Raw genomic sequence first — 12,300 nt, 5'->3', positions numbered from 1 at the left:
CTTGTACAGTTTTTCATAGCGCTACAAGGACTGGCAGCTCTTTCTGCAGGCACATGAGCGATGTCGCTAGCTAGCATAACACATCACGCTAACATAGTCTTTCAGGCAGCGCAAGCTCAAATGAAGTCATTGAAATGAAGGTTAAATCACATCACAACCAGGATGATCTCACTAGCCTTGCAGGGTTCCAATTTATTCATGTAACGCTTGAAATCTTTAGCAACGTTAACAGGTTTTTTAGGGAGCAAAAAAAGAACGGTACTTTCTCTAAGCCTTTGTCACTTCCCTAGAATTTACACTTTGTACAAATTCTGACAAATGTTTCATCAAAAACAGCCACTATTTTCAACACCCCTTGAAAACTTTCAACAAATTTAAGCTAAATTTGAGCAAAACATTGACATTGATACAGTATTTAGGAAAACATACGTATTGTATGTGCAAAGCTAAATGCAAACATTAGCTAGCTAGCCTTGAAGAGTTTTTCATTACGCTAGCTACTGTCTCCAAACTTTTGTCACTTCACAGGAATTTGCGCTTTGTATGAATTCCAATAAATTTATCATCATTAGCAAAAATGCCCATACAATTTTCAACACCCCTTAAAAACTTAACAACTTCGCTGACAAATTTATGCTAATTTTAGCAAAACATTATATACAGGGTGTAGGAAAACACAAGCAGTGTATGTGCTAAACTTTTAACAAATTTAGCATAAATTTAAGCAAAACATTGACAATGATACAGTGTTTAGGAAAACATACGCAATGTATGTGCAAAACTAAATGCAAACATTAGCTAGCTAGCCTTGTAAAGTTCCGACTTATTAATACTATGACTTTTTTGCAGTATTTTTTAGAGAAGACGCAACTCTATCTCTCCACAATTTTACGTATCGTAATTAATAGGAAAATAAGACCATTTTTGGATTATTCAGTATTAAAGAAAGCTGCTTTTCATAGATTAACGTAAAACTTAACATTTTAGTGATATTAACATAGTTTTGAGTATATAAGAAACATAAGATATCAAAATATGCTTGTTTCTATCCCGTGTTAGCATGGAATTCAGCAGTTTTCACAGACTTCGTACAAATGTATTGTAATTAGTTGGAAAAGAACACCGTTTTCGGATTACTCCATGTTAAAGAAAACTGCTAGCCTCGTATTGTTTCAATAGCTCATCGTAACCCTTACAATTTTTAGCAATGTTAAAGTAGTTTTGAGGGAATAAGATACAAAAGATGTCAAAAGTTGGTACTTTCTTTCCACTGTTACCATGGAATTTGTCTGTTTTCACGGATTTCGGGAAATGTACTGTATATTGTTTAAGAGAGCTTATTTTTTTAGCAATATTAATGGACTTTTGAGAGCTATTCGGTGTTAAAGAAAACCTCTACCCTCGTATTGCTTCAATACGTTAATGTAACACTTAACATTTTTAGCAATGTTATCGTATTTTTGTGTGAATAAGAAACAAAAGATGTCAAAAGATGCTAGTTTTAGCCACTGTTAGCATGGAATTCACCGGTTTTCACGGATTGCACACCAATGTATCAAAATTAGTCGAAAAAGAACACAATATTTGGATTACTCAGTATTAAAGAAAACTGCTATCCTTGTATCGTTTCCATATCCTAACGTAACACTTGAAATGTTTAGCAATGTTAATGTAGTTTTGAGGGAAAAAGAAACAAGAGCTGTCAAAACATGCTAGTTTCTTTCCACTGTTAGCATGGAATTTGCCAATTTTCAGGGATTTCGTACGAATGCATCGTAATTAGTAGTACTCAATAGTCTGTTTTGTTTCGATATCTTAACATAACAGCATTTTAGTAATATTGACATCGTTTTGGGGGAATAACAAACATGAGATGTCAAAATATGCTACTTTTAATCTACTGTCAGCATGGAATTGACAGATTTTCACGTATTTCGTATGAATGTAACGTAATTGGTAGGAAAAGATCACCATTTTGAGGGAGTAAGCAACTAAAGCTGTCCAAAGATGCTAGTGTGTTTGCAGTGTTAGCATGGAATTAGCCAGTTTTCACGTATTTTGAATGAATGCATCATAATTAAGGCCATCATTTTGGATTAGTTTCCAACCTTGTTGATCCAGTACAGCCCTAAAACACTTCAGATGTGCTCTCTGACATACTGAAGCCAAGTTTGAGTAAAATGACGTTGCACCTAAGCTAACCCCCCCATGACGCTTTGCAATGCCTTGCTGTGATGTTGCTAGCAGAGGGTGGACTCATTCAGCGCTCAGCATGATGTATTCCCCTACTAAAGTCTTGGGAGAAAACATGGCACGAGCAAACGTTGTAAAAGTCACAAGCAAAGTGAAACATTGCCTTGTTTCCGCTGAGTTAGTTTAGCTGCGCGAGGACGACACCGAACGAGCGCGAAGACGATGTGTGCAGACGGTGGGGTTCACCGGGAGGACAGCGCGGCGTTTTAATTCATTTCCACCTGCCGGGGGAGGCAAGCAGGCTCCGCCCCGAGTGGACTTCAGTTACGACGCTTTACAAGCGGGGCCGCGACACGATCCGAGGTGGTCGCTCCATTTGTGTTGTTGTTGCGATGAATGCTTGGGCTGCAGTGGAGCACATCTGGCGCTCATCACGGCGTCGTTGCAGCGCTGATGTCTGGCCAGGCCGCCCAATCACATTTCACTTAGGCTCTTCCTCCTCGCGAGCCAACGGCCCGCTAGCGCTATCTCCTCACATTTAAGGACGGCTACCAGAGGAGGCGTGACGCGCCTCTCTGAAGTCCACGCTTGGGACTGGAAAGCACACGTTGAAAGCGGGGGTGAGGTGGTCAAGGACGTTTTACTTTCATCCACCACAAAGGGAGGCCCCGGGGGTCAGGGGCCAGGTTTGGCACGGCCGAGTCAGAGCTTTGTCCGCAGGGGACGGGTGTCACGATAAGCTTTCATTTACGACAAATTTAGATCATTATTATTTTTTTAAATGTGTGTTTTTTAACATTCCAAACTGCTAAACTGCTAATTTGTGCTCAACCATGGATTTTATTTACTTCTTCACTGATTCTCTACTTGCAAAAAATAGCCCTTTGACCTCTGCAATCTGTTTTTCTTTACAACATTCTAAAATTGTTCTTATGTTTGTTTTTTGGTGGTATTCTAAAGGGATCAAAAGTAAAACTGATAAATTAAATAAAAACATAAACAAAATTCAAACTGCTCCACCAAAATGATAATAATAATAATAATAATAATGCAATTTAAAGACAAAATCTTGTCATGAAAAACGGATTTTTTGGTCATTTTCACCTCCAGTCACCACTGTCGTCAGTGCGCCTTTTCCACAAATGGCTTTCTTCCAGTATCTGATTGGCTAAAACGCTGCCCTGGCACCCCCTGGAAGTGTGCAGATGTGTTGTTGAAAAGGAGTGGAAGGCTGCGCTGCAAAGGACTGACAAACGGGACTCATGCAGTTGACAAAGCTTACTCTTGCTTTTAACGGCGCCAATAAAACTATTTTGGGGGGCATGAGCCACCAGTAAATAAAAGGAAATAAGGAGGCCTCCAAATGGGGGGGGAAGCAGCTAATGCGCAAATATTTAACTTTGAGCCAAACACTTTTTAAATGTTGAAAAACAGCCTCAGTCTCTCCCCTTCACAACTTGAAAAAGTACCCCGCTCATCGTGGGCCTCGCGTGCATCATCACCTCATTCAGAAGTTGGTTGAAAGAAGAGCAGATTTAACAGCTGGAAGTTTGCACTCACGCACACCGTGAAAGTCGAGATGAGCAGCGAGCATCACGTCTTACCTGCATCCAGCATGCCGAGCAGCGCGCACACGAGCGCCTGGTAAATCCATACGTGCGTCCTCATGGTGGACTGACGGCGTGCGCGTGTGCAGCAGGTCGCGTGTTGCACACTCGGGATGCTTCAATGTGACGTCCTGCGCGGCCGATGTCCACCACAAGACTCGGCGTCCTCGGTTCAACCCGCCCACTTCACGGCAGTCTCTGTCTCTGCTCTTTTCCAGCACACACAGGCGCCACTATCGCGTGCGTCAAATTCGCTGGAGTGGGGAGGACGCACCACTTCCCGTTCTCGCTTTCAAAATAAAACCACCGTTTAGCAAATACGTAAAAATTAGTGATGTGCGATACCGCTGATTTCGTTTCCGATCCAAAACTCAGTAAAATTTAGGCTGGTGATACCGATCCGATACCGATACTCACCAACTCTCTTGTGTATTTTATATCATAGCATAATGAATACAAAGACTTAATTAATGTATTGATTAAATAATTATTCATTTAATTTTTATTTAATGTACATTTTTTAAATTAAAAAATATTAAGAAAAACATTATTAAGCTAAATAATAATTCTCTAATTTATTTGAAGGTATATTGAGGGAGTGGAGTGACTTACAATGTAGCCAAGCTAATATACAACAACAGAAACGACGAGGACAAAATCATATCAAATATGTGAAAATGGTATTTTAAACAATAAAAAAGAAAATAAGTAAAATCATAAAACCATTCAAATAAACGATTCATTATTAAGAACCACTATAAACCTGAACACTTTGTTTTCAAAACCACTGCTTCACTTTCTTTACGGTGTTTTTCTTTTTATCAGCAAAAGAGCATTATTTCCCGATGACTTGATCATTTCAGCAAAACGCTGAGAAAAACTGCTGGCCAAAATGCAATACTTGATTGTTGAAAATATTAACGTAACGTAACTCTGTAACTTTCCTTGCCCTGTTAACACAGAACTGAAATAAATACTAAAGGTGTATATATTTTATATATATATATACTGTATATGCTGTACTGTACATATATTGCTACAGAAACAGCTTTGTTTTGTTTTTTTACTGGCACAAATTACAGAGCCTTACAAATTCTGCCTAGCAACAAGTGCTGGATGCAAGCGGGGTAAAAAATTGGAGCGTTATTTAACGAATCACCTTCGCTATTTGTTGTCTTGTGTTCAATCTGTGGCCTCTGCTATTCCTCTTGAGGACCCTGCATTGGACCGCTTGACTTCTGACCCCCTGGCTGAAGGCTACCGGGCACCCGCGCTCCAATCGATGACTAACGTGCCACAATATCATTCAGCTTGGCCCTTGGTGGACGATACACAAGAACATTCAGAAGCGTACTTCATTCATGTTGAATGAGTTGTAATCTGGAAAGCTTTCAGGTATTTTTCTGTTGACTTATGAGACGTAAAAAAGTAATTATTGTAGTTCAAACCACCCATCGCTTGAAACGTAGCTCGTGAAGAGGGCGTGCATGACCTCTTTCACGACAACAAGGGATGATTGTAAGACCATGCGTTTATCTGACAGGATCTTCTCTGTGGTCGTCACTTTGGCTCCCGTGGAAAAACAGATGGGACTCTTGGCGGCGCGTGCCAAAGATCACTTGGCGCCACCTCACGGGGATGTCAACCTAAAAAATGATCAGCTTTCAGGTAGCAAAGCGCCTCAAAACAAACTTCCAATCAATCACTGCGGTGTTCAGGACAAAGTGGTCATATTGGAGATAAGATTTGAATAGTAGGATGCTTATAAGCGCCTTAAAAGGACCACAAAGGGCAGTTAAAAGTGCGTTTAGGTGGGGCAGCTGGAAGCCATCCAGTCCGGGTACCAGCCAACGGGGCTAACCCGAATTTGACAGGAAATCCACACTTCAGCCGTTAATGGGCAGCAACGCTTAGGGCCCTCCAGAGAGGAGGAATGCTTGGAGGAGGTAAATGCCAGACGCCCTGGTCGTCCCTCATTAGGACGTGTGCGGGTCATTCTGGCTTTGGTGCAGCAGGTGTCCTCCACACCGTGCTCATATCACACCTGTCAATCAGCCAAAGAAGAAATCCAGACATTTTTTTGCTGTGCATACCAACCCTTTGAACTCCCCCCCAGTCCAGTGTGCTTCAAGCCCCCCAGGTAGATATGTTAAGTCTTGATTACGCATCCAATGACTGAAGGTGCTGGAGCGTTTTTTCCAAACACGCCACAGCAACGGGAGTATTAACTTCCACCGATGGTGCTTCCACTCAAGGACCCCCTGAGGTCCATCTTTGGAGGACGTCATTCCAAAAGCATTGCTAATTGGAAAGCTAGGTTAAACACTAGATGAACACGTCGAAGCTCGCTAACTCCCTGAAGTGTACCTGCTAATTCGCCGTCAACCTGAACGACAACTTTAGAGATTTTTATCCTGGTTTGGTTTTGATTGATTTATACTCGGTGTTGCTGGACTTCTGACGTGAAGATGAATGCACAGCTAGCCAAGGACACTGGACAGTCATCAAAAAGGAGGTTGAAGTCAGAATAAACCAGAATAAGTGGTATTAAAGCATGAAAGCAACTTGAGTCCAACAATTAGCCGATTCTTTGTGTTGATGGTACCTTGAGAGACAGAAACCAACCTCCCCGGTACACCGACATACCAACAATAACAGCAGTTGGTGGTCCGTCAAAAGAGATCAAGTTTGCCCCAGATAATAAAGACTCCTCCTCACTGGGGAGTCCACGTACTGACCCGGGGTGTGACCATTAATGGCGCTGACCATCCCACAAAGCAGTAATTATTTTACACCCTAGCTGGCCTCCACACTCGCACATGAAGGAGGCTAATCACCGGTGTGATCTCCCCTTTTCACCTCTGACCCGCCCAACACTAGAATAACAACCGCCCCAACCCCTCAACGCTTTTCCCCCAATTAGGCGAGTGCCTTTCCCGATGCAGATGACAGATGAGGGGTCAGGGGCACTGCCGGACCCCCTTGCTAGCGTCTCCCGGTGCCCACTCAACTCAAGGATGAAATGAGGAGGGAGGACACCCAGGCCTCGAGAGCGAGCACAAAGAGATGGAAGTCCTGTTGACGTAGACAAACGACTGTCTGGATGGGGGGCACCAAGCGCGCAGAGATGTCGGGATGCGGCAGCAGCTGGAAAAGAAGTTGGACGGAGTAAAAATGGAAGAGGGGCAACCTGACAGGCTTGGATGCCTGAAGGACAAACAACAAGGGCCGAGAGATAAGATCCATTTTCCTCTGTCGCAATAAAAGCCCGGCCAATGAATCAAGGCGTCGGGGGCTTTCCTCTCTCTGTTGTGTGTTATGTCCACCGCTAATGGCCAGCAGATGTGGACGCTTTTCACAAGTGTGGCTTTGAAAAAACATTCCCGCACATAAATCCAATTAGGTGGGACTGTGCACATGAGCGAGCTGGTGAGCAGGGGAGCGCGCCCGCTGACCGCCCAAACAGTTGACTTGGACAATCCCAATTTTTGCAGGTATAAGATTAAATATGTTCGGGTTTGTCTAGTTGGGAGTTGACGGACGGTGATAATCCCTGATCTGTCTTTTCAAGCGAAGGTCTGGAGCCAAACTTGCATCGCCCGTGGAACTCCAGATCACCTGTAACGGCATGCATTCCAAAGAACCAGGCATAAATCCTGCACCAGACCCGCACTTGAAGCAACAGAACTTACTATATATGTTATAGCGCGTCCTCTGGGAGACGTTACTCACTCATCCAAAGTTAGTCATGAAGTTCCTGATAGTGTAAATCCATGTTTGGACAAGAGACAAGACTATGAGAGCCAGCCGACCTCTGGCCTCTATCTGTGATTTCCATAAGAATTTTTACTTGTTGGGGTGAGATGAAACGCTTCCGAGGTTTGCGGCCGTCAGGATTCCTCAAAATAAGAAGTGATGCGTGCAACATGTTGGCCAAAAATTGGCTCTGACTCCTAGAACCCATCGGCTGCGATTGGCCTCCGGGGGGTACGAGGTCTAGAATTCCTGGACCTGTTACGGTGGATGCCAAGACCTCCTCTCCGTGGCGCTGCTTGTACTTTACGGTCCGCTGAGCAACTTGAGGAGAGTGGAGTTCAGGGACGACTCCGAATGTTTCGCAACGTAAAGTCTGTTGGACTTTCAAGATATCTATTTGTGGAGGTGATGAGGAGGACTCGTTGTGCCTGAGTAAACTGTCTGACGAATAACACATCACGAGCCTTTTTACGTGGACTCTCTTTGCATCCGGTAGTTTCGCTGGATGCAAAACTAATTGATCCGTACAGTACCACTTTTTGTGGGAGAAAACTTTCTTGATTGGTGGCCTGGGAATGCTCAAACATGATCTGCATCAGGATTTACCCTTCCTAAGTCTTCCAGAAGACGGATCTTGATGCCACTACCTGAACAAAAGTGACAAAAAGAGGAACAGATGCGTACATAGAGGCGGACATAAACTGCCCATGACCCCTCGCTCGCTTGCCAGTCTCGATCAAGCGTCAGGGGACTTTTCTCAAGGCAAGTCGGAATACTCTGAGAACAAGATGAGAAATGGACTTTGAAGGAAGTCTGGCAAAAAGTTGCCCTGGGGATTGTTGATGTGAAATCTTATGCAAACACACTGCGGGCCAGCTCATAAAACACATTTTTTTGTCCGTATTTGTGCTGGCATATTAGGAGGATCCTGACTTGACCTGGAGTCAGAGCTCAGACGCCGCGCCCGCCCCCGTTGCCGCCTACTGTACACGCATCTATTAGCGTAGCAGCTGCAGCTTGGCCGCTAACTAGCTCCACGTGTGCAAAGACACACACATCGGACCACGTCGATCCCTGTAGCTTTAGTGTCACAGCAGGAGGGCGGCGGGCTTGTGTGCATTTTATGGACCGGGGCGGGGCACGGGGAGGTGATGTGGGGGCCGGGAGGTGCACCAGGGAGTCCCGCCAGGTGCTAATAGATTTCCTGCAGCTTTGAAACGCTGGCTCGCGCTAACGGAGTCGGGTTTCATCTGTGGCAAATTAGCCGGACCAGGGTTTGACCTCGCCATCCGCGTACAAGTAAGCTAGCAACGCTCGTAAGAAGTGAAATACGCTCGCAAATGCAAAGTGATAGCCTAATAATGACTCGATTGTCTGTCTGGGATTTACACTGTGTGCGCCAGACCGACGTGTGCACCTGAATATGTGGCGCCCGAGGCTGTGATGTTACACAAACACACTCTTGGCGAGTGCAACGACTGTTAAGACACAAAAATAAACAAATGGAGCGAAATAAGCTAGCCAAAAAACACTGCAAACTATAACCACAATAACATTGCAACACTCATCAACATGGACCACTATTATCTTTGCAAAGGCACAAGTGTGCAGGAGTACTTAATTGGACACATACCACTACACTCAGTCACACACGCACACAAACGGGTTGACCATTAATATCAAAGCACTTGGGTGTGGGTGTGTGTGTGTGGTGTTCAAGTGAGTCAGTTCAACACAAGTCTCTAAGTGCAGCTGCGCGTCCAGACACAGGTGGAAGCCGTGCTTGTCGTGTCAGAAGACGGTTAAAGTGAGAGTCAACAACCTTTTTGTGGCTGCACATCTGCACACCGGATCACAAAATGCTGATTCTTGACTTTTTAAAAATCACAGTAAGACTGGCACAGTCATCATGAATTGATGTTTTGTGTGATCTGGTTCCTGACCATCAAATTGTAAATCTGGATGGTATTTGTACTCCAGATACAATCAAAAAGCGTGAACTTGATTTGGATTACATTTTTAAACCTGATGTCCACATGTAGACTGGATCCAAATCATTTTGGTCAGGTGATTTTCAATCTGGTTTCTTATTTTAGTATCAACAGGTATTGATCTGGATCTGCCTTCAGAATCTTGATCAGGATCATTTTAAGAACATGGCTTGACAATCTGAAGTATAGCATACCTAAGTATAGCATACCTACAGTATATACCACACCTATATACCACACCTACAGTATATACCCACCTATATAGCATACCTACAGTATATACCACACCTATATAGCATACCTACAGTATATACCACACCTACAGTATATACCCACCTATACAGCACACCTACATTATATACCCACCTATATACCACACCTACAGTATATACCCACCTATATAGCATATCTACAGTATATACCACACCTACAGTATATACCCACCTATACAGCACACCTACAGAATATACCCACCTATACACCACACCTACAGTATATACCCACCTATACAGCACACCTACAGAATATACCCACCTACTGTATACACCACACCTACAGTATATACCCACCTATATACCACACCTACAGTATATACCCACCTATACACCACACCTACATTATATACCACACCTATATAGCATACCTACAGTATATACCACACCTACAGTATATACCCACTTATACAGCACACCTACAGTATATACCCACCTATACACCACACCTACAGTATATACCCACCCATATACCACACCTACAGTATATACCCACCTATACACCACACCTACATTATATACCCACCTATACAGCACACCTACAGTATATACCACACCTATATAGCATACCTCCAGTATATACCACACCTATATACCACACCTACAGTATATACCCACCTATACACCACACCTACAGTATATACCACACCTATATACCACACCTACAGTATATACCCACCTATACACCACACCTACAGTATATACCACACCTATATAGCACACCTACAGTATATACCCACCTATACAGCACACCTACAGTATATACCCACCTATATACCACACCTACAGTATATACCACACCTATATACCACACCTACAGTATATACCCACCTATATAGCACACCTACAGTATATACCACACCTACTGTATATAGCACACCTACAGTATATACACACCTATATAGCACACCTACAGTATATACCACACCTATATAGCACACCTACAGTATATACCACACCGATATAGCACACCTACAGTGCAGTATATACCACACCTATATAGCACACCTACAGTATATACCCACCTATATAGCACACCTACAGTATATACCACACCTATATAGCACACCTACAGTATATACACACCTATATAGCACACCTACAGTATATACCACCTATATAGCATACCTACAGTATATACCACACCTATATAGCACACCTACAGTATATACACACCTATATAGCACACCTACAGTATATACCACACCTATATAGCACACCTACAGTATATACCACACCTATATACCACACCTACAGTATATACCCACCTATACACCACACCTACAGTATATACCACACCTATATACCACACCTACAGTATATACCCACCTATACACCACACCTACAGTATATACCACACCTATATAGCACACCTACAGTATATACCCACCTATACAGCACACCTACAGTATATACCCACCTATACACCACACCTACAGTATATACCCACCTATATACCACACCTACAGTATATACCACACCTATATACCACACCTACAGTATATACCCACCTATATAGCACACCTACAGTATATACCACACCTATATAGCACACCTACAGTATATACCACACCGATATAGCACACCTACAGTATATACCACACCTATATAGCACACCTACAGTGCAGTATATACCACACCTATATAGCACACCTACAGTGCAGTATAAACCACACCTATATAGCACACCTACAGTATATACCCACCTATATAGCACACCTACAGTATATACCACACCTATATAGCACACCTACAGTATATACACACCTATATAGCACACCTACAGTATATACCACCTATATAGCATACCTACAGTATATACCACACCTATATAGCACACCTACAGTATATACACACCTATATAGCACACCTACAGTATATACCACACCTATATAGCACACCTACAGTATATACCCACCTATATAGCACACCTACAGTATATACCACACCTATATAGCACACCTACAGTATATACCACATCGATATAGCACACCTACAGTATATACCACACCTATATAGCACACCTACAGTGCAGTATATACCACACCTATATAGCACACCTACAGTGCAGTATAAACCACACCTATATAGCACACCTACAGTATATACCCACCTATATAGCACACCTACAGTATATACCACACCTATATAGCACACCTACAGTATATACACACCTATATAGCACACCTACAGTATATACCACCTATATAGCATACCTACAGTATATACCACACCTATATAGCACACCTACAGTATATACACACCTATATAGCACACCTACAGTATATACCACACCTATATAGCACACCTACAGTATATACCCACCTATATAGCACACCTACAGTATATACCACACCTATATAGCACACCTACAGTATATACACACCTACAGTATATAGCACACCTACAGTATATACCCACCCATATAGCATACCTACAGTATATACCACACCTATATAGCACACCTACAGTATATACACA

At 42.9% G+C, this 12,300-nt stretch overlaps 1 protein-coding gene across 1 annotated transcript in view; it reads right to left on the bottom strand.

The window, feature by feature from the left end:
- Nucleotides 1-4,021, bottom strand: part of hgfa (hepatocyte growth factor a) — a 31,564-nt gene extending 27,543 nt beyond the window's left edge. Inside the window, exon 1 of the mRNA XM_054800419.1 lies at nucleotides 3,798-4,021. Coding sequence (XP_054656394.1) covers nucleotides 3,798-3,861 — 64 coding nt within the window. The 5' untranslated portion in view covers nucleotides 3,862-4,021. The remainder of the gene's footprint in view (nucleotides 1-3,797) is intronic.
- Nucleotides 4,022-12,300: the final 8,279 nt, after the last annotated feature.

This window comes from Dunckerocampus dactyliophorus, chromosome 15 (assembly GCF_027744805.1).
Source record: "Dunckerocampus dactyliophorus isolate RoL2022-P2 chromosome 15, RoL_Ddac_1.1, whole genome shotgun sequence".
Taxonomy (NCBI): Eukaryota; Metazoa; Chordata; class Actinopteri; order Syngnathiformes; family Syngnathidae; genus Dunckerocampus; species Dunckerocampus dactyliophorus.
Note: the sequence above shows the minus strand (reverse complement) of the source record. Positions and strands in the feature narration are given on the sequence as shown.